The sequence below is a fragment of the Lytechinus pictus genome, chromosome 19 (assembly GCF_037042905.1).
Source record: "Lytechinus pictus isolate F3 Inbred chromosome 19, Lp3.0, whole genome shotgun sequence".
In the NCBI taxonomy this organism is placed as follows: domain Eukaryota; kingdom Metazoa; phylum Echinodermata; class Echinoidea; order Temnopleuroida; family Toxopneustidae; genus Lytechinus; species Lytechinus pictus.
In genome coordinates, this window is record NC_087263.1 from 7809200 (window position 1) to 7833436 (window position 24237).

Below are 24237 nucleotides of genomic sequence, written 5' to 3' on the forward strand. Positions count from 1 at the left end.
TGTAAGACAATGAGATATTGATTAAAGATCATATTTGACTACCGTACTAAGCTGTTTTATGAGATGTACACTGGGGCAATAGTCACTTGGGTCTATTTCTAGTTTTAAAAACAATTTCTAAAACAAAGAATGCTTAACCCTAAATCTCCCGGGGTATTTTGATTCTTGTCATTACCGGGGGGGGGGGGCCATTATGGCCCCCCCCTAAGATCTCGGCCGCCGATCGCGCGAGCGACGCAAAAATTTGCATGCTGGTAGTGTACGATGTAATCTACAAGGCTGTATGGTAAAATTTTCCAAAATATTGAGATTTTATTTTATATGAATTAATTATGCTAATTTATGCATAAATCATTCTTTTTGCTTTAATTCACTAAATAAAGCTCCTAGAATGCTAATTTTTGGTAAAAATATTCTTTGTAGTATTGTTAACAATCACAATAAAAAAAATTCGGTTTGGAAATCAATTTCTTATGTATTTTATTGTTTTATGAATTTCTTATGTATTTCTTTGTTTTTTATTGTTTTTTCAATGGAAATTGTTCCAGACTTAATTCTGATCATAAACAAGACAAAATTAATTAAGTTTAATCAGTAAAAGTAGAAATAATGATATATTTATAAATTTTGGCTAAATACACAATTTGTATTGGATTTGTACATGAAATCACGTTTATGAGCAATTTTGGGTCTGACATGCACTTACATAATGTTGCGTAATGTCGGAACCGCGTACCAGGGCGTCATAAATTTGGTCTCAAAATTTGCGCGAGACTTGAAAGTAAAAAGTCAGTAAGCGGCGAGGTCAAAAAAATTTGCGCAGCGGATATATCGCGAAAATTGTCGAGGGGGGGGCCATTATGGCCCCCCCCCCGGGAGAATTAGGGTTAAAAGTCGGGTTCAGCCTTGAAAGAAGTGGTTCTGATCAGCTCTGAGAAGAATAATCATAAAAAATATATGTTATTGTAGCGATTATTACCCTTATCGCTGCTATCTCTGGGATCGCTATCATCATTTTTATCATCATCATCGTTGTCATGATCATAATGATCATCATCATCAATGACAAATCACCTGTTTTTCTTTCCGGAGTGTTTTCTTGTCCACCTTCAGTCCAGCGGGCTCCGGTGTCTTCATGCTATTCCAGACCTGCTTCTGTAACACCATCCTCTTTTCCTTCCGTCTGTGTCTCTTCTCATCCGCCACCTTCCCCCTATCCCTCCATCGGTTCTTGGCCCCAAAGTGGCGTGGTAACCCTTTCTTCTTGCCATCCTGTGGCATGACCATGTTCCTGTTAGCTGGGAGATGTGGTTCACCACCAGTCTTCTGCTGTGCTTGGAGTCTCTGCTCTGAGTAGGGTTTCCTCGTTTTTGTTTCTTCCTTCGTCTTTTCATCATAACCTCCTTCTTCCTCTTCAGGTTTTCCACCAAATGCTTGTCTCTTCATCTGTTAAAGAATGCAATGTTGAAGGTTTTTGGTTTTTCATGTAGAGCAAAACTATTTCCATCTTAGACCAGACCCAAAACTGCAGTGATTATTTCACATATCAATAGAGAGTTAACCCTATTCTAACTGGGAAAACTCAGACCAAGTTTTTTACTAGGATGGGTCAATTGATTTGACTTTGTACATGAAATTACATTTTTGAGCAATTTTGCATCTGACATGCACATAGATTGTTGCGTAATTTAGGAACCTCGTATCTGGGCGTTGCAAATTTGGTTGCAAAAGATGTGAAGACTTGTAAATAAAATGTCAATGAGTGACGCAGTCAACACAATTTGTGCAGCGGCGAAGTAAAAAAATTGTCAAGAAGGAGGGGGAGGAGGGCCATTTGATCTTTGAAAGAACAGGGTTAAGTGAGTAACTCGAAGCCTTCTCTCCATATATATCGCCGTTTTGTCGCCCTTTTTTAAAACCGCTACAGAATGGCAATTTTTGTCCATTTGCCCAGATTTGCTCACTGCAGTAGATTCTATATGGTTCTATCAGATACATCGCGTAATGAGATCAAAGATTCTTCAATATCAACAGAACCAAACTTTGTTCATGCTTACAATGATGAAAATATCTGGTTTTACTGTAATCTTGCACAGATAATTAATCACTTCCATATATTTGGAGCACTTTCCGATCCCATTTCATACCATAGATGTATTTGACTGGGCGGTTGTGTGTGCTTGTTGTACTGCACAGGTTAACTTGCCTGCTGGCAATGACTAGCCAGCCATGCCAAACATCTGAAGATTATCTCATTTGTTTGTTATGCAATATTTTGAACTGCATAACAACAAATAACTCTTGCAATGTAAACTAGGGCCATGCAGAGCAGACGTTGAAAGGGATGAAAATCAAGATATCCCAAAACTACTTACTAATGCTTTTTCTCTTCTCCTCTGCTTAATTTCCAAAGCACGTCTGTTTTCAAGTGAAAAACCAACAATTAGCCTCTGGGAAATCCAAATTGTGAAAAATAAAATGGAAGAGATAGCAGCAAAATTAATTCATTTAAAAATGATTAATATTAGCAATGAACTTTATAGTCGAAAGCTGATTAAAAGTACAAGGGTAAAGCTGCATTCTACAAAGTAATTGAATAAAACAATTATGAAGACTTCCCAAACTTTCTCAGTGAAATAAAAATAATTCTATGAAAAATAAGCATGTCACACCATAGTGTAAAGCAAAAAGTGAACAAAATTAAAACAGGAATATCATTATTTGAACAAGAGCTCAAATGGTAAAAAATTTAAACTATTTTGTCCACAATTAGTAGTGTTGAGAACTCTAACAGCCCGCCAATTTTTCATCAAACAGAGAAAATATCAGTAACACAATAATCCCCCAACAATAAAAACAAAGAATCCTACGTAGACTATAGGCCAATGATATACAAGTCTGTTCTGGAAGTGCATAGAGACGTTAGGTGATTCCCTTGACTCCCCCCTCCATCTTTTGGTCGTTTTCCAATTTCATTTTATCTTACTATTGTTATTCTTTTTCTACTTCATCATTTTCTGGTTACTTGATGCCTTTCGATATATTTTGTGTAAAACATTCAATGTAATAAATATGTATCCCGTTTCCACATTTGTTCGCCAAAGTAACAACTTATATTTTCTCCCAATGGGAGCCTAATTTTCTACACGCTCTGCTTTTTATTTAGGCTCCTCACTTTTTTACATTTTGTAGTGTACCTTATGTTTAAATACTTATGTTAGATATTTAATTTGATCTTTGATACACTATGTTTACGAATACATTTGTTATGTATATAATGTTATTTGTTTTAAAAGTGGAATCAATAAATGAAAAAAATAATAATGTGAAATGAGGCTTCCAGAAACATTACGACTGGTCCACGATCCAAATTTAGGAGAAAAATGCATTCTGCTTATTTTCTGAATATGTGAATCAAAAGTATATTTTATTTGAGGTCTAAATCATCTGTGCGATTACATATGTAGCAATTATGGATGACTGCAAGCCTTTATTTTTATGTGCTGCACTCGACCCAGGTGAGCTGAATGGGTACCCGGTAGGATTTATTCCTTGAATGCTTTAGCGCCTATATGGCCGCTCAGCTACAGCCGGGGTAATAATGATATACCAAGTATATTTCAGCGCCTTGAGCACATAATCAATGTGGATTTGGCGCTTTAGAAATACTCTATATTATTATTATTATTATTATTTTGGAGTAAAGACCGAATTGGATTCAAACCGTAGCCAATCATATGACTGATATGACGTCGATACGAATACATATTCAATTCACTTTTGTTCTTATAATGACGGTAGCATTGTCATGGACTTGGAACTTTACATAGTAGATACCAATGTCTCAATATTTAAATCAAATTTTACTCCAAAATTTATTCCAATATTGGGTCGCAGACCAATCATAAGTTGTGCAGTGGCCTTTATACAGGAACTGAATTTATCATGAAAATTACCTTTTCTGGACCAAATAACTGAGCATTGTTGTTGAGGTGTAAGAGGGTAGCCAAGGCATGTTCATATTGACTAAATTCAACAAAACCAAATCCTAAAGATTTAGAGACTCCTTGGGCATTTGGGTTGTTCATATCTCGCATTATCCTAGCCTGAAATACAAAACACAAACAATGTACAGTGTGTTAACAAAATATAATTCTGGAAAGTTGTCCAAAATCAAATTCAAATAGGGAATCACCCACAAGCTAATATGTTTAAAACTCATCTTAAGACATTTCTTCTTTACGCTTTGAAATGTACAATTTATTTTGTTATATGCAGTAGAATATAGAATATAGAATAAACGCTCCTTTATTGTTATCATTTTCAACTGTGTCATGATAAGGAAACCAATAAACAAAACATGTTAAAAACATATTAACAGTGAGTACACAATGAACTGTGAAAATTTATTTGTTACATTATTTTTGCCATGAATATGGAAGAAATAAGATCAAACCAAGTTTGGTCTAAAATTCATGTTTTGTCAGGGGAAATGAAACCAAGTTTGGGCTAAAATTCTGGTTGTGTCAGGGGAAATGAAACCAAGTTTGGTCTAAAATTCTGGTTGTGTCAGGGGAAATGAAACCAAGTTTGGGCTAAAATTCTGGTTGTGTCAGGGGAAATGAAACCAAGTTTGGGCTAAAATTCTGGTTGTGTCAGGGGAAATGAAACCAAGTTTGGGCTAAAATTCTGGTTGTGTCAGGGGAAATGAAACCAAGTTTGGGCTAAAATTCTGGTTGTGTCAGGGGAAATGAAACCAAGTTTGGGCTAAAATTCTGGTTGTGTCAGGGGAAATGAAACCAAGTTTGGGCTAAAATTCTGGTTGTGTCAGGGGAAATGAAACCAAGTTTGGGCTAAAATTCTGGTTGTGTCAGGGGAAATGAAACCAAGTTTGGGCTAAAATTCTGGTTGTGTCAGGGGAAATGAAACCAAGTTTGGGCTAAAATTCTGGTTGTGTCAGGGGAAATGAAACCAAGTTTGGGCTAAAATTCTGGTTGTGTCAGGGGAAATGAAACCAAGTTTGGGCTAAAATTCTGGTTGTGTCAGGGGAAATGAAACCAAGTTTGGGCTAAAATTCTGGTTGTGTCAGGGGTTAAACCTAACTTTAATTATGAATACTAGGGCCAAGGGATTAACAAATCAATGAAACAAGGTGGTTCATTAAGCATGAGTCTTGTCTGGTTACGCGATCAATAACTTATGCAATATGACCTTTATGGCCAGTGATTTATATTTCCCTTTATTGAATTATGGATCTTCTAGAAATTCTGTAAAATATGCTGGAGTTATTTTATAGAACAAAATACCTAAACAAATAAAAAGATGCCAATCTCTTGCCTCTTTCAAAAACAGCTATAAAAAATTCCTTAGTGATGCCTATAAATAAATCTGAAAATACATGTAAGTAGTAATTGCCTTATTACCAACCCATACACTTAGATGTTTACAGTACATTCTCTCTCTCTCTCTCTTCTATGATTATTATGATTATATTATGGTCTCAGGAGCCCAGCCTTAGAAAGGCCATTGGCCTATGCTGGCTCCCTCATATTCTAATTTATTTTCTTGTTAAATGTATTTCTATTTTTGTATCTTTATTTGTATACATGTATAATGTATTCTTTGATTTGTATGTTGTATGTCTTTAATGAGAAATTGGAATAAATAAATGAAAAAAAAAAAAGACTCCTAGATGACCTTTGACCTTATCATCCTCATGAACACAAGTCAATGAAAAGAGTTAACAGCCCGTTATTACCTCAATGACCTTAGCCTTCTTATCTCCTGCAGCCTCCCTTGCAATCTCCCTCAGTTTCTTATCATCGACAGCCTTTGGGAGGTTGTGAATGGCAAGCCGAGTGGGCGAAACAAAGATATTCAGGTTCTTTAATTTCTCCTTCTTGACGTTTTCTATCTTGAGTCTCTTGTTCATGTACTGCTCCGAGAGGCCCTCCGCTGCCTTGGTCCCCGGCCGTATCACTGAATATGTGGAACAATGAGAATGAAAAGGCAAGATTTACAAGGTTTGTGCCAGATCAGCGATGGTATATGGCTCAGAAAAGTGGAATGTGAAGAAAATAGAAGATATCTTGGAGAACAGAGAGAGAGCCATGATAAGAAAAATGTGTGGTGTTATATATCTTGACTAAAGAAAACAAGTGAACTCATGGAAGTGTTTGGCTTGCGCAAGAAACTGCTGTGGAAGTTGTAAAGAGGAGTGGACTGAGATGGATTGGCCGTGTGCTTAGGAGGTGATATGCTGAACCTGTGAAAAGAGCACACAATCCGGAAAGTAGATGGCAAAAGAGCAGACCTGCCTACCTCTGGGAATGAAAAATTGTATTCTGTGAAAACCCCCCCCCCCCGTATTTTCCCCCCAGAAAACTGTATTTCATAATAAAATGCGTGGCAAATGCAAGGCACGTGCGCTCATCGCGGCACTCAAGCTGCATGCCAGCTAAAATGCGCACTGCTCTTGCAGATGAACAAAAAACATTGAAACATGTGTATATCTCACCCTGGTTTTAACAAAATGATTGAAAAAAAAACAAGTTACCTGAAATTAGATTAATCCAATAACTTTGTGAAAGTTTTATGAAATAGAGACATATAGAGATGATTTTTTTTTTAATTGTATATTCTAAAGAAAAAAAACGTACTGTTGTATTTGGTTGCAAGAACGTACTAAATACACCAAAAACGTACTGGTTGGCAGCTCTGCAAGAGTAAGGGGAAGATCATACATTACATATACATGGAAAGGTATGGTGAAGGAAAGCAGTATTAAAGGTTAGTCTGAATGAGGAGAATACTCCAGACAGAAAGGACTGAAATTAGGGATAAGATGATGATATGGATGTTTAATTCTCATTCTCTTTTCTTTAATTGTGAATGGTAATTATCATGACTCTTTTCTTCTACCTCTTCCATCTACACTGTCTCCCCTCTCTTTCTGTTTCTCTCTCTCTAATTTATGTGTATACATATGTGGGTGTGTGTTTATTCTTACATGTACATATGTATATTTAATGTATAATTTGTATTATAATGTTAACCTCAAATGTATAGTGTATGTTGGAACCCTGCTTGCAAGCACTGCTTATTTAGGGCATCCCTCCATTTTCAAACAATACATATTTGTATTTCATGTCAGATTTTCATGCATACTTATTTCTAAAGATGGTAAATAAATTGAAATTGAAAATTGAAGTCATAAATCGTTAAGCTAGACATGGCCCTTTAGATTTACTTACGTCCTTCTCGCAGTAAATGGAGATTTCTTTTGTCCTTCTGTTCCTCCTTTGCTTTGTCTTTCTCTGCTGTTCTTAATTTAATTGCCTCTGATCTGCTGATAGCTGGACTCAACGCCAACAATCGTCCATTCAACCTCACGGCATCACCCTAACATAAATAAAAATAAAATGATTATTTCTTATATTTCAGTTGTTTGGTTTGGATAGTAATGACGAAAATTTAACTGATATATCTCTGACAATCAGGGTTGTAATAAAAAACGTTTTTTATAAAAAAAAACAAATAAAACGTTTTTTATTGTTTTAAAACGTTTTTTTTCCAACGAACGATGTAATTTTCCTGTAAATAAATTAAATTATACACTTAATACAATATGATTTAAGCTCTTGATGTTTTAATTACATTTTTGGAGTATTAAGAGATGACTACAATTTTTGTTTCTGAATTTTCAACAGAAAAGTTCATATTTTTCCCAAAATTACTAAATCAAGGAAATTGAATGCCAAATAATTAAGTTGACATTTTATAAGTTTATTCCTCATACATGTAGTCTCAGGTTTTTTTTAGTCTTATCAATCTAAAGGGGTGAGAAGAAGTTGCACTATGTAAGAAAACAACATAATCTATAGACTATAGGCTTTCAAAGCTTAATTTCATTTATTCAATATGCTTTATTTCATTTGTATCAATTATACAAATTTTAAGTAATAATAATGATAATAATAGTCCGCTTTTATATAGTGCTTAATACATTGGAACGACGTGTCTAAGCGCTTTACAGATATATTATTAACCCAGTCATCGGATTCAATCAGTCATTCCCGCACACAATGTATGCACATCCTCCACTCCCTGGGTAGTATTCCAGTCAGTCGCTAGTGAGGCGCACACAGTACTGGACAAGCTACAATGACTTTCACATCCTACCGGGTACCCACAAGTGCATGAAATATAAGTTTGGGTTTAAATCTATAAATATTAGGCCCTTGAACTGCTTATTTCTTTAATTGAGGAATTTTAATCAAATTGTTTTTTTCAATGTTTGTTTTAACTGTTTTTTTTATAAATTTCTTATGTACAGTTTTGTGGTTACTTTTGGGTTTTTTTATCGTTTTTTAATGGAAATTATTGGCAATTATTTTCCAATCATTAACAAAAAGTACAAATATTGATACAGATAAAATGTTGGCGAAAAATTTGCATTGGCTTTACTTGTGTAATATCATGGAGCTATCAATGTGTTGATAGCTCCATGGTAATATCATAACCGCATATCCATGCATGTATCCCAAAAATAGTCTTGAACAATATGGCGTGGCCCTGCTGTTCTTATGGATTTATCATAGAAATTTTTAAGGGGGCCATTACAGTCCCCTGGGATTGTTAGGGTTAAAGGTCAAATCCACCCCAGAAAAATGCTGATTTGAATCAGTAAAGAAAATTCAAACAAGCATAATGCTGAAAATTTCATCGAAATCGGATGTAAAATAAGAAAGTTATGACATTTTAAAGTTTCGCTTATTTTTCACAAAACATTTATAACAACTCAGTGATGTGCAAATGAGGGAGTTGATGATGTCCCTCACTCACTATTTCTTTTGTTTTTTTAATTGTTTGAACAATAAAATATTTCAATTTATACAGATTTGATAATAATGACCAACTTAACTGAACCAAAAAATGTTAAAACAATGGTAGTTCCACTCATGTTCAGGGAGGAAAAAAAATATATATCACATGACAATGAGAAAATAACGACATACAAAATAAATAGTGAGTGATGTCATCAGTCCCCTCATTTGCATACCAACCAGGATGCGCATATAACTGTTTTGCGAAATTAAGCGAAACTTTAAAATGTCATAACTTTCTTATTTTACATCCGATTTCGATGAAATTTTCAGCATAATACCTTTTTCTTGGGGTGGACTTGTCCTTTAAGCCTAAGGTTTGCTAGCTGATTATCTTATTCTGAATTAAACTACTTTTCTTCATCTTTACAAAGCGCAAAGTTTCACCTACTTTCGTGTGTACCTCAAGGTTACAATGTCAGTTATACTGTCTATTTGCAAAATATTATTGTGCTTGTGCAACACTTCCATTTCATTCAAGTACTACTATTACATATTTGAGCTTATTCTAAATAGTGTTTCTTTCCCTGTCTAAAAGTGAGCACAACACTCAAATGCTTGTTAAAATGAGAATATATAGATTGATCTACATAATTGAACAGGAGGAAAGGAACATGACAAAGCAATGGAAAAGGGGAGAATAAGGGGGGAAAGAGAGAGGAGAAAAAGAGTGGTGGTGAGAAAGAGATTTAGTTAGAAGAAAATAATAAAAAAAATATATTCATGTAAAATCACATCCATGCATATTTATAACACACAAGTCTATGAGGTGTTTTAAAACACGTTTTTTTTGTAAAAAAAACGGGTGTTTTAAAACGCGTTTTAAAACATGTTTTAAAACACACCGTTTAAAACGTGCCAACCCTGCTGACAATCAAATGAAAAGATTACTTCTATACTTGTATTCTTTGGTTTGGATAGTAGAGATAAAAAATTAACTAATTTAGTTGTGGCAATGAAAGATAAAAATTGTTTTCAGATGATCTCACACTTGGTCAACAGCATGAAAGTCTACATGTGGGACCACAATAATAATGCCAATATTGTAGACCCATATGTAGCCTTTCATGATGTTGACAAAGTGTAATAATAAAAATGATCTTTCTGAGTCATGACATAAGAAAATATTCTTCACTATCTTGACAGTTTCCAACTAAAACCTAAAAAACAATTTCAAGGAAATATGGAGAATAGATAGTAATTTCATGGATGCAGATGCAAAATATGAAATTTTAGCAATTATCAGTGAAACCCCCTTTTTTTTACCCCCGTTAACACTAAACACCTGTTTATAAATATTGTTTATAACACTAAACACCTGTTTATAAATATTGTTTAAACATATTTAGAAATAAATGTAATGAATCATGCCTATAAATACAGGGTAATAGTTTTTACCATATGCCCTTTTGGCAGTGCAATACAGAATACTATTTACTTACCTCATGAAGACAATTTGCAGCATCTTCCTTTGTCTTGAATTTAACAAATGCAGTACCTATAAAAAGACAAGAAAATAAACAAAAGATACACTTACAAAGTAAAATCAATGAAGAAAAAAAAATATTATCACCTGTAACTATAAATGTACGATGGTGTCAATACTAATAACAACAACAACAATTCTGCAAGAATCTTTAGGACAGAAGAAAGCAGACTAAACAGAAGAAAAACAAAAGCAAAATGCATGGCAAGGCATAATGGTATTGTATTCATGTCAGTGTATAATACAGATCAACATTTCCTATCTTACAAGAAATACATGTACATGTATTGCTTTTGTAAATATCCAGAAATTACTACAAAAGTAAACCTTACATAAAATTTGAATAATCGCCTAATCAGACTTTTTTCAAAGAATTTCAACCGAGTTGTACAGATTTTGGTGGTCAACAGAGATTGGACATTTACACATTCTATTGCACTTTCTTATTTTAATGATCAATTTCTCTTGGGTATGCACGTTTCAACAAGCCTTTTTTAATGCCTTTTTAGTGCATGCCCCATTTTCATTCATTTGTTTCAACTCTATAGTATTGTCATAACTATGTGCCGATTCTTATTTTATTACTACCTCGTGTTTGTTTTTCTGATTTCTGTTGAATATCTTTGTTTTTTAATGTTTTATTTGTCTGGATATCATTTTGTTTTTCTCTTTGGTATACTGATTGCCATGGTCTAGTTAAACCTTGGTTTTTAACTTACATGTAGATAACACTTTTTATGGAGTGCCAGTTGTCAACTCATTCACCAATTAAAAATTCTTATCCTGCTGCAAAAAATTGTCAAAAATTAATTTAGTCCAAATACAAAAAAATGAGTTTTAATGAATGTATTAATATATTATAATTGCCACAAATATGTAAGAAATATTATGAAGCCCAGTATTCTATAGAAGAGTGGTACACAATTCTTGTTTAGACAAGTCTAGTTTAAGCCAGGTAATAATAACATTATCAAGTTAAGCAGGGCCTGCTGAGAGAACAGACTTCAGAACTGAAGTGGATACCCTGGGTAAAATATAATATTATTATTATTATTAGGGCTAAATATGGGTCTAATTATCAGAATAACACGCATTGTGTTCTTTTTAATGACTGGAAATAAATATTTGAATTGGAAAGAATATATTTACCCCTGGAATGTTCAGTCATTGGATCAACAACCACTCTTGCGAATTCCAGCTCTCCAAAAGGTGCGAAGAGCGCACTCACATCATCATCTGTTGAGTCGTATGGAACATTTCTGTGTTATAAAAAATGAAAAGAAAACCAGCATTGGGATTTAGGCAGAGTATTCTTACCTCAAATACCTCGCCCAATTTTCTATTTTTCTATTCTTCAATCGTATTTTACTAGATTCCAACAAACCTCTTGAATCTTAATTTCATAAATGTATCTTAGTTTGTGTAAATGTTCTAGTTGTATACATATGTTTTCTTACCTAATTTTGTTGATCATGTTGTAAAACACTTTTAAAAATTCAAATAATAAAAACCATTACAAATACACATGTATAAAGTCATCTGATCTGTTCACTGGCAAAACAGTCAATATTTTCAGGAACATTGGGAAAAATGGGTATACTATTTGCATTTCGCTTAGTCTCTCTGCGCATACTGATCAAGGGGGTCTTTTATACCACGCACAACTACATGTAGGCATTTAAGTGCGACTCTAAGTCATACTTAAATCTTTGTGAAACACCCTCCAGGTATGGAGAGATGATGCAAAATATACCCTCGTATTTCCCACGGTCTCCCACGGTAGAAAGAGATATGCGTCATACTGAGACAGTGTTTACGGAGCAACACATGCCATAATGTCATTGAAACTATTGGATATGTGTCCCCAAGGGTAATTAAATCACAATGGTATGGCTTAAGGACGTTCCACAGTTATGTTTGTGCGCATTATGATCTGCGCATAGTTTACACTCTGCGCGCTGACGTCACAATGGATGAACAGGTGATTAATTAGCTGCGGGTATGAGCAGATTTTTCTCATCTTCTGCACTTTAACTGCAGATCCGATGCGTTATTTCATGAAGCTAAATAAGGGAATTATTTCATGGTCCATTAAAAAAAAATTCTCTACAATTTCAAAATACTTTACTCTGCACTGCTACATGTACCAAGAATCACGAATATTACCCCGAGTTTAAATAAAATGGTAGAGTGGTTTTGATTTTTTCTTCACATAGATACAAAGCATTCGGCGCATTTTTTGTGTTTTAAAAAGCACATTTGCTCTAATAAAAATGCTGATAGTTAAAAAACAAGCACATGAACCCCCATGTTTTAATGTTTGTACCTCTTAGGTATACCTTCCTCTACAACTCTGCAAATTTTGGTGAAAATGACATGGATTTTGAATAAAGTGCAGCATTTATTGTACGTTTGTAGTTTGTTACTGAAAGTTTATATTTTTTAGATTGGGATTTTGTTATCTTTTACGCCATTTTTAAGAACTGACAGTGCTGTTAAACTTACAATTGCAAACAAATAGCACTATAAATAGATTCTCCATTCTAACGATACAATTATTAACTCTCTTGCAAAATTTGATGACTTTTTCATGTATTTTGACTGAGTAATAGAGGTTTCAACTCATTGTAGTAATCTTGGGCGGTCTAAAAATGCTAAATTCTTTTAAATGCGCAATTCTTAAGAACATAAATTTGGGTGAACTTTGAAGCTCTATAGCAAAAAATCAAGCACATGGACCTATGTTAATTTTTGCATATTTCGAATATTAAGGTTCTACAGTATCTATGTGCAAAGTTTGGTGAAAATGACATGGATTTCACTTTAACTGTGGAACGTCCTTAAAGCTCTGGATGTATACATGAATTAAGGAAACCCTCATTATATGAACACAGAGTAAATTTATCTTCATTTTCATGAGTTTGCACTTAATGTCTGATTTGTACAATATTAAAAATATTGTCTGGCTCTACTTTGTGCAGAAACATAAAAAAGAACCATATTGTCCCCATCTAAAGACTACTCGGGGACAGTATGATTCTTTTGCATGCAACATATTGCCCTCAAGACCAGTCAATATTATTCTTATTACACACTAGAAAATGGAGAGTCTTTCCTTCATATTTGATATTGCCCTCAAGACCAGTCAATATTATTCTTATTACACACCTGATAAAGAGAGTCTTTCCTTCTTGAACATCTTCAATAGGTTTCTTGAAGGGATGACCTTTGACCCTATCTTTAGTAAGGTTTTCATCTTCTACCTCTTCATCTTCCTCCTCATCGTCTTCCTCTTCATCCTCCTCATCGTCATCGTCACTGTTCATGTCATCATCTTCATCGTCAATATCTTCGTCTTTGTTTTCCATGTCACTATCATCATCAACATCACTGTCTTGACTTGAGCCTTCATCGCTGTCCTCTTCCTCATCTACAACCTGAGGCAAACAAAATGATTTCTATTACTAATTCAACTATAAAGATACCATCATCTACTCCTTAGGAATATTGAAAAGAGTAGAATAGAATTTCTTCATTAAAAACACACACCAAACAATAATGCTGCACATAACTGTGATATAATATTTTAACATACAGTACATGTATATTGCACGTGAAGTATTAACAAAATTAGTCAGCTTTGAATATTTTACTGGAAATCGTTAAGTAGAAACTCAAAATTCTCTGTGGTCCAGTAAAAGAACTGACTAAACAACTGACTTATATTTCAAGATTTCTGGATATTCATGGATTTATAGCATAAGATCTGTTAAAAAGATGTGTGCACAAATCATCGTAACCTACCATATCTTTGCGATTACTATCATGTTCTTCCTCCATCTCTTCTTCTTCTTCATCCGATACTCCATCATCATTATCTACAAAGGGATAATAAAAAAACATAGTGGATACAAGTGCACAGCTGCCAACCTTAAATATGAAAAATGTCCTAGTCCATATTCGTTGAAATCCTATTTTCAAGTTTAAAATTCTATTTTCTTTCAAATTTTGAAAACATACCAAAACTCAATACAAGTTTCAAAAATCCTATTTCTCAGGACAAACAATCCTTTCAAGTGTCACTTTCTCTTAAAGAATCCTACTATATATGATAAATCCTAATAATTGGGAGCCCTGCAATTGATGCAATCAGTCAACATTTTGAAGGGACACAAAGTGGAGTATGGGGTAACCAGTGAGCACGAATTTTGGCCTTTCTAAAATGAAAGTAGGATTTTGACCTAATAATGATAAAAAAAAGAAGATTTCTTTCCCTTTCTTCTTCTCCCTTTTTTTTTGGGGGGGGGGTGGGAGTGGGGGCAGGACGTCCGATGTATCCGCCAGTGGTGAATACTGCTTTACATCATCTGATAATATATCATCATCTAAAAAGAACAAAAAATCATGGTCGATATTTGAGTTTGGCATGGAGGATCCAATGTGGGGGGGGGGGGGGGGAGGGCTGACATCTTAGATCTATGTACAATGAAATCATGTATTCAATGATTGACCCTGCACAATATTTCAGTCTCAAAATACCGTCTTGATATTTAGCAGTTGACTATTGTATACTTGATTGTTCTATTAATTCAAAATTGTACCATTGTAAAATTGTATGGACTACATGTATATATGCAGATTTTGTGCATCCAATTATGAAAAGTCCAATTATAAATGCAGCTTTTAGCAAGGGCGCCATTTTCAATGAAGCCGTGGTGATATGAAAAAAATCTACATGGTGCATGGTCTTACATGTATATACAATGGTACAACTGAGACCTACATGTACTTTGCGAATATTGGCCAATGGACGACTCTACCAGTAAATGATTTGACTATTACACTAACCTTTAGGAGTAGAGTCTTTGGTCTTCTGAAGAGCTTGGAGATACTCCGTCCTCGGAACAGTCCAGTCTACAGCCACTGTACGATCTTAATAACAATCAATGAATACAAATGACCGTACAAACTTAAAATTCATGATTAAAACCTAAAAATCAATTTCCAAAAGTAATCGAATGCTTCTTCCAGGCCTTGAAATAAGAGGGCGCGGGCGCAAATTCACGCTCCAAAAGCCATCAATTGTGCCAGTAAAGCCACAAATTCATTAAAATCCAGATGGCTAAGTGCTAATATTTCCCAGGTAATTGCGCCCGCCATGAGTGAGCAGTGAAGTCATATACATGTAAGTGTATTCATCACAAATGATTCACAATTTAGAATATCTAAAAAAGAATATCAAGTCCAATTAAGTAACTTTGAAGTCCAAGCCACATCTTTTTAATAGTCTGTACCATTTTGTGTGCATCCACTCCGTCTTTTTTCTGTAATACATGTACTCCCGGTATTGCATACACATGGTATAGGAAAAAAAAATTGATGCACGCTACCACAGGAAAACAGTTGCATGTACATGTACAGGGGTCTGTTATCATTACCACCATGTGCAAGTTCTAATGCAAAAAAAGTTTCATGGTGTTGCTTAATTAAAGGTAAATGCTAGTTTTGGTAACGATATCAAAATGAGTTCGTACAGAATCCAATGAAATGACCACCAAAGTATCTGTTTGTATAAATAAAACGCATGTGCCAATGGATTCTGGAAGAAATTGTGTAATTGCTGAGAAATCAGCAAATAAGCACAGGATTCGGGTAGAGCGTCGGGCCCGACGCTCAAAGCAATAATTATACACTGTCCCACGTGCGCTTATCTGTGTTGGGGAAGTTCAGTCTGAACATTTTTCAGCGTAGATTTCAAGATTTCACAAAGTTCAGTTTATGTAACTGTACCAGATCTAGATCCTCGATGATATACTGACAATTAAGCCTGGTTTTAAAGACTTTCTCATGAAATCAGTGTTTACTGCAACTACTGGAATTTCTCTTTAAGTGAAAACGATCTCAAATCTTCACCAATATTTTAATCATTTTTTTCCTAGTATTTTAACAACAAACTTTTAGTCAGGGTGAACTTCACCTTTAACAATTTCCTTTAATAAAATATTGCAATCGATTGCATATCATTTCTTTCAACACCCCTAAGTTTTATGAAACAGGCCCTTACGATTTCTTCATTCAACAAACCAAGACGAAATGAACTTACTCATGATTTGTTTTCCATTCATCTGCTTGAGGGCTTTGGCTGCTCTGCTGAGGTGATCAAACTGCACAAAGCCAAATCCCATGCTTTTATTCTCCTTCATAGGAATAGAGATCTCTGTTACGGTCCCAAAAGCCTCAAAGACCGACTTGAGTTTGTCCTCTGTGCACTGATAAAACAGGATGTTATTATCATAATTATTAATCCAGCATATGAAGATAATACAAAGAATACATAAGATTTCAGAGAACAAAGAATTATATGTTTTAAAAATTAACCACTGGAATGCCATGGGCAGAAATACATCTAGTTATTAAGTGAAAATAAGCCTTCTGCCCCAATTTCAGTGTTTATAAACATAGAATAATATAAAGTACTTGAACAATCTGCAGAAGGATTAAAGGTAAATGCTAGTTTTGGTAACGATATCAAAATGAGTTCGTACAGAATCCAATGAAATGACCACCAGAGTGTCTGTTTGTATAAATAAAACGCATGTGCCAAAGGAATCTGGAAGAAATTGTGTAATTGCTGAGAAATCAGCAAATAAGCACAGGATTCGGGTAGAGCGTCGGGCCCGACGCTCAAAGCAATAATTATACATTGTCCCACGTGCGCGTATCTGTGTTGGGGAAGTTCAGTCTGAACATTTTTCAGCGTAGATTTCAAGATTTCACAAAGTTCAATTATGTAACTGTACCAGATCTAGATCCTCGATGATATACTGACAATTAAGCCTGGTTTTACAGACTTTCTCATGAAATCAGTGTTTACTGCAACTACTGGAATTTCTCTTTAATATAACTCTGCTCGTTATAATAACAATACTAAATTACAGCATAGATCCATACAATTCATCACAATTTAAATAAAAAGTGAAAATAAACATAGATTATCTATAAAGGAAATAATGCAATGAATATAAATTAAATTAATCAATTGCAAAACAGCTGTCATGAGAAATCTGCCTCTTCAAAATTAATGCACTCTTAGATTTTTCCAATGGTTGATTCTACATGTATGAGAAAAGTTGAAATTTGATTAATTACGACTCTAGCGCCCCATTTCAGTAATAGTATTATTTTGTTAAAACTTACCATTTCAGCACTTATCAAGCAAATTTAGTGATTGGATATCAGAAAGCTGTTAAATAAGGATTATTTCCTTAAATTTTCAGCCCATTCCATGACTGAAAGTGATTTTATATTAAAAAAACATAAAAATAACCAGGGTCCTGTAACACAAAGGTTAGCGATTAATTATCGTACGCTTGATTTTCATGATTGATTGTACATTGTAGTTAATGCAATCAATTGCAGAAAAAATGTTCTAAGATCATTGCTAAGCTTTGTGTTACGGGCCCCCAGCTATTTTATTTCGATCGGACACCTCATTAAAATACATCATCATGCAAAATCTAAAAATGTATCTCATAATAAAACACATTTTTTCACTTAAAACCTTTCCCCATTATAACTGTTGTATGACATGCACATCTGTATAAACCTAGAAATGAATCAGATAACGACATGCGCTTTTAGGGGTATTTACCAGATTCACCAAAAAAGTTCTAAAAATAGGTTTTAACTCACCTTGAATGGTAAATTTCTGACGATAAGTCGACTCTTCCTCTTCTCCCTTTCTGAGATATTCTCTGTCCCTTCAACCTTTTTCCTTTTCTTCTTCTTTTTGGTCTTCTTTCCTTCCATATTGTGTTTAGCTGTTGTCATGGCAACAGCCTCTACTTGTTTCGGTGTCGACTGTTGACTTTCATCTAAAATGGAAAATAAAAAATAGATTATCAATAACCAGCCTTTGTGTTGATCAATGCTTATACAGCCGAGCCTACATTTAAGAAATTGCCACTTACTACTACCACATTTAAGGTCTACATTTACATGGGATCTTCATATGCATGTATATATATATATCAAAACTTTCACATCAGACCACACGTATATTTCAAACCTTCAATCAACCAAGCAGAGCTATTTAAATAAAAATCCGAAGCATAATTTCTCAATTTTCTTGTTTGAATTTATTGGCCTGTAATGTCATAGTCCCGGTGCATGGGCTTGGCCATGTTGTTTTGTCTGTTTGGGACTACTCCACTGCAGAACTGCAGCTGAGTAAAAAAGTTTCAAACAGAACAAAATGTACTAAATACATGTAGGTTCATTATTGCGGACTGAAATAATCGCTAGAGGGTATTCATTTGTATTGCAATCTACTATGGTCAACAAGGAAATTCGTGATCACTCTCGCAAAAAGTGTTCACTAGCTTTCGAGTGCCGCTGCAACTCTTTTTCAAGTGACGAAAATTATCTGATAACGTAGTCTATGTATACCAATCCCCAGGACCGTATGCACGAACGCGGGAACAATAGGTGGGCACTGATCCGTTGTGTGATTGGTCGGGCTTTTCACCAATCAGTGTGTCGATGTACGGTGCGGCCGGTGATCCGTATATGCAAATAAGCCTGAGGTATATGCAAATATGCCGCGGGTCGGCAATATGCAAATGAGACAAAATTGGCGGGCTCGCTTGGAATAAATAGACTACGTTATCAGATAATTTTCGTCACTTGATAAAGAGTTGCAGCGGCTTGTAAAACTTGTAAGCTAGTGAACACTTTTGCGAGAGTGATCACAAATTTCCTAGAAAGCTAGTGAACACTTTTTGCGAGAGTGATCACGAATTTCCTTGTTGACCATAGTAGATTGCGAGACAAATGAATACCCTCTAGCGATTAGAACAAAATGTGTTCCTTTATTTTAGTGATCCACTGGTCGAGAAGAAATTGCACAAGTGAGCTGCAGCATCAGAGTGTCACCGATCGACCGCCAACTTTGAGCCTCGTTAGAAGGTAGAAGATGGACTATCGAGGAAAACTGACTTGCCTGAGTTACTATACACCTGAACCAAATCAGCTGAGAATCCATCGAAATACACATATTCTGAAAGGTTCGGGAGTATTCTTTTCTCCCTCCCCAAATGCTAGAAAATTCGGGAGGGATTCGGAAACATTCATGGAGGGGTTTGACTTGTTTTGAAATGATCACAACCAGCCGAATACCCACCTCAATACTACCGTACATGTATATGACCACGACAAATTTCATTCGGGCCACATTCGGGATGTATTCAGATGGAATTCGGTTGGATTCTGGGAGATATTCAGGGTATTCCGGGCAGTCAATTCTTGGCGATTATGATCTGATTCAGGACCTATTCATCTCCATTTGGGGAATTCCCGGAATCAGAGATACATACGAATGAACAGGATCCACCCGAATCAGGTAATATTCGGGCAGCACTGATCCCGAGTTACTCGGGAGAATTCGGTTTCGATGTAACCCTGGCTATACACCACCATCCAATGAAAACCACATGAAAGGTTTATCACATACAAGCTCAAATTAGCAAAATATTACAGAAATTTCATTGAAAATTGTGATACTGGGGAAAATTATAATTATATTTTTCCAAAAATACAAAATTTCTGTTCATTTTTCAGGCAAGCCTAATCCCCCTCCTTTAGTATGCCAATGGATACAACTGTAAATCAAAATAATAAAGCATAAATATCAAACCTTTTCCGGCAGACAATGTCTCCGCCTTTTTCTCTTTTGGAGTGCCTTTCCTTGGTTTTCTGTCGGCATAATCTACCCGAAGTTTTCTTCCTTCCACAGAATGAGAGGCTTTTAAGGCCTTTTCAGCATCATCCCTGTATAAAAAAAAGGACATCATTATCATAATGAACAGCACTGATCTAAATTGAAAAGTTTGGTCGAAGAATCCCGATTAGTTAGATTTGTTCTCTTTTCCATAATGCAACTTGCTACATGGTGATAAAACAGTGTACGTCATGACTGTGTCTGGTAAAGTTACAATCTGCATGTTGTTTATAGTTTGGTACAAAGTCTCAAAAGCAAATTATGCAAGTATGCATATTGCATGGAGTTTGTTTTCATCGGTGGTCAACCTTCAATGAAGTTTGTGACTACACCTCTTGCTTATTTTAAGTAATTACTCACGTATAATGGCAATACGGGTATGTGCACCTTCCCCTCCCCTTTCCACGTCTTGCCAGCGGTTCCCAGGGATACCAATTTCACCATTTTGCATTGACGAACACATTATTAACACCAGCTCCCAAGCCATTCATTTCCGGCGTCGGTTTTCGAAGACCCCCCCATTTCATGTTAATTTCCAATTCCCAAGCACCCCCATTCTGAAGCCCCTCATTCATAACAAATTCAGTTTTAAAGGTCAAGTCCACCCGAGAAAAATGTGGATTTGAATCAATAGAGAAAAATCAAGCAAGCATAATGCTGAAAATTTCATCAAAATCAGATGTAACATAAGATATAAAATGCCATTTTAAAGTCTCGCTTATTTTCACTTAACAGTTTAATGCACGACTCGGTGATATGCAAATGAGAGATTCGATGATATCCCTCGCTCACTATTTCTTTTGTTTTTTATTGTTTGACTTTATATGATATTTCATTTTTTTACAAATTTGACCAGAAGACCAACTTGACTGAACCATAAAATGTTAAAATAATGTTACTTCCAACTGTTCAAGGAGGAATAAATCTTTGTTTCATATGACAATATGGAGAAAATAAGAATATCATATTTCATATAATAAAATACAAAAGAAATAGTGAGTGACGTCATGAGTCCCCCATTTGATACCAACCAGGATGTGTATAACTGTTTTGTGAAATTAAACGAAACTTTAAAATGTCATAACTTCCTTATTTGACATCCAATTTTGATGAAATTTTCAGTGTTATGCCTCTTGGATTTTCTCTTTTTATTCAAATAAACGTTATTTTGGGGTGGACTTGTCCTTTAAGGACCCTTCAGATATTGGGACCACACCTCCCACCCTTTCCAAATGTGAATGCCCCCCCCCCCCAAGATTGTATTATGACATACATGTAATACTTGCCTCAATGCAAAAGTGACATATCCAAACCCTCTGCACTTGTCCTTTACTCCTGAAACGAACAAAGTAATGGCAAATTTATTCAAGAATTAAAAACTATTAAATAAAACAGGTTGGCAGGACCAATGAGCTTAATGTAAAATATCATTAACTTTCAATAACTTCATAAATCAGTCTCTGCAAATGAAGTATAGAGAATTTTTTATTTTGTTCACTATATAGTGGTACCTCGCGTGATTCTGTATAAAGGTTTGAAAAGATACACATAATTATTTGGAAGCGCCGTGGTGTAGCAGTTCTGACTCTTGCCTTGTAATCAGAGGGTCGTGTGTTCAAATCCCACCATGGCCTAGCGTCCTTTGGCAAGGCGTCAATCCTTGCCACTCTCCATCCAGGTGTTAAATGGGTACCCGGTAGGATGCGAAAGCCTATGTAGTATGCCTAGCAATTGAGTCTTGGAACTCTTGTTGAAATGTTCCCCAGGGAGTGGAGAAGGTGCATACATTGTATGCAGGCATGTAAGGATCCGAAGACCGGGGTAATAACATATCTGTGAAGCGCTTAGAGACGTCGTTCCGATGTGTTAAGCGCTATATAAAAGTGGAACATTATTATTATTTGGGATGTGAGGGATTATTTGGTAAAATTAATTAATTCTGAGTTTCAACTGTTTAGAAGATTGATCGATGCAACTGTGCAACTGTTTTCTAAAACAATATGGTGACCAGTGATTTTTTTTTTTCTTGCTACAATGTAATTTGTGATTGGTCTAAAACTTGCAATATTACTTAACCCTATATAGACTGGGCTATTTTGATACCTAAGAAGACTGGGGGGTCTGATTTTTATGTGAAAGCAGCAATTTAAAATAGACTAGGAATTACATGTAAATCTGGATATTTTTCTCTGGTATTCAATTGTACTTAACTATCTTTTGACTACTTAATGATTTAGTGACAATCTGCAGTTGCAACATGATTCAATTCACCAGAATGTTGAAAATATGAGGGGGTTGAATAATTTTGCTGCCAACTGTATATACCTCGCACTACAAACGTGATGGCACAATGGGTTTTTGAGTAGTCGGATAATATCGCTTCATATAAACGGGAATAATGTTGGTCGAAACTCATTCCGCTACTCACCAGTGCTCTTTCCGGTGAGTGGCTATCCATTTTTAAATTTTTAATTGTATTTTTATATAAAAAGCACATAAAAACAAGCAAAATTGCTTTATCTCGGGCTTAAAAGTGGCTTCGCATGTCTCTGCCGTGGAAAGAGAAGGAAGCTCGATGGTTGATGTTGTTTCAGCTTATATGGCGCGTATCATTCTGCAGAGAATATTTGCACCAGCATAATTTGCGGTAAATTTCATATATAACTTTTTCTGTATCAATTCAATAAATGCAAGGTATAGCGCTGCATTATTCTTGCAATTTTGGGAGAATCACAACAGACTGTCATCACTGATCTCTTAATACAATTCACAACCTTAGTTCAGCTCGTCGGTAAGTATGTCTAAATTATTCATTGTATGCGCAGTGGAAAACTCCCCAGAGTTGTACATTCTGGTTCCCATTTCAGTGAGTAGAGTGAACTATGAAAAGCTACTCGCTAAAATAGGAACCAGCGTGGAAAACTCCCCATAGAGTTGTACACGCTGGTTCCCATTTTGAGGAGAAGATAAAGACAGATTACTAATGAGATTTATTTCGTCAGTGATGAATCTGACCAAATAAACATGTACAAAATGGGGTCGGAATAACACTTCAAATAAAAGGGAAAGAAATTAATTATGCACCTTCCTTGATTATATGGATGAAGGTCTATCGTGACATAGCCTTTTGTCAAGGCCCTCGCGACTTGGCTCTATCCTCGTCAGGTAGTGGCTGATACGAGACTAGCGGCCTGGCGATACCAGAGTGAACGCGCGAGCCGAACGACTTGTCGTGAGGGCCTTTTGGAACCTGACATGGATTTCTTACGTTAACCATTGTTTCCGAGTCGGAATTGCTATCTGAGAGGTAGCGGCCAATCAGCAAACGTTTCTCGCATGACGTCAGCATATATTTAATATGCAAATATCGACTCTCGCAATTCATCATGGCTGCCTCCGAATCCGAAGAATTATTGCTAAAAAGTACAGAAATTGCATCGCAAATGCTGAAAATATCAGCGTTCAAGGACCTACAACTGAGGGCGATTCTATCAGTCCTTCGAGGACACGATACGTTCGTAAGTCTCCACACTTGATATTGCAAAAGTGCCGTTTACCAGGCCATCTCGATGTGCAAGGATTATCTTCGAAATCAGGTCGCAGGCACCAGAACCACCATAGACTGCACACCTCCGACCCCGTCAGCGTCGGGTATAATGAACGAACCACGATGGCAGGCAGTGTGAAGCTGCTGTTCTGATTGGTCAATATTCGGAGGGAGACTAATTAGCATGCTCATGAATAATTCATAGCAAGCGGTGAAACCCAGGTTCCAAAAGGCCCTCACGACGAGTCGTTCGGCTCGCACGTTCACTCGGGTATCGCCAGTTACTGTATCTTCGTAGGCCACTAGTCTCGTTTCAGCCACTACATGACTAGGATAGAGCCAAGTCGCGAGGGCCTTGATAAAAGGCTAATCGTGAAACAGCTATCCTGACATCGAGGCACAAACTGGACCCTCCAAAAAAGGAAAAGTTCTGTCTCGTTCGTTTTCCTTCTGTCAAAATTAAAAACAAAATGGCCGATCGATACCAAAACAAACACGACATAGACATCTAACTTTTTCTTTTTTTGAGGGTCCAGTTTGT

General features: G+C 35.7%; 1 protein-coding gene across 1 annotated transcript in view; it reads right to left on the minus strand.

Annotated features, from left to right (window-relative positions):
• The window catches only part of LOC129283135 (RNA-binding protein 28-like), a 29046-nt gene that overhangs the window by 1939 nt on the left and 2870 nt on the right, over positions 1-24237 (minus strand). The window contains exons 2-15 of the mRNA XM_054918976.2: positions 21436-21484; positions 20066-20199; positions 18064-18245; positions 16475-16640; positions 15220-15303; positions 14176-14249; positions 13540-13808; positions 11521-11630; positions 10328-10383; positions 7254-7401; positions 5759-5979; positions 3957-4106; positions 2376-2450; positions 1075-1446 (exon numbers count right to left, since the gene is read on the minus strand). Of these exons, the coding sequence (XP_054774951.2) occupies positions 1075-1446; positions 2376-2450; positions 3957-4106; positions 5759-5979; positions 7254-7401; positions 10328-10383; positions 11521-11630; positions 13540-13808; positions 14176-14249; positions 15220-15303; positions 16475-16640; positions 18064-18245; positions 20066-20199; positions 21436-21484 (2090 nt within the window). The remainder of the gene's footprint in view (positions 1-1074; positions 1447-2375; positions 2451-3956; positions 4107-5758; positions 5980-7253; positions 7402-10327; positions 10384-11520; positions 11631-13539; positions 13809-14175; positions 14250-15219; positions 15304-16474; positions 16641-18063; positions 18246-20065; positions 20200-21435; positions 21485-24237) is intronic.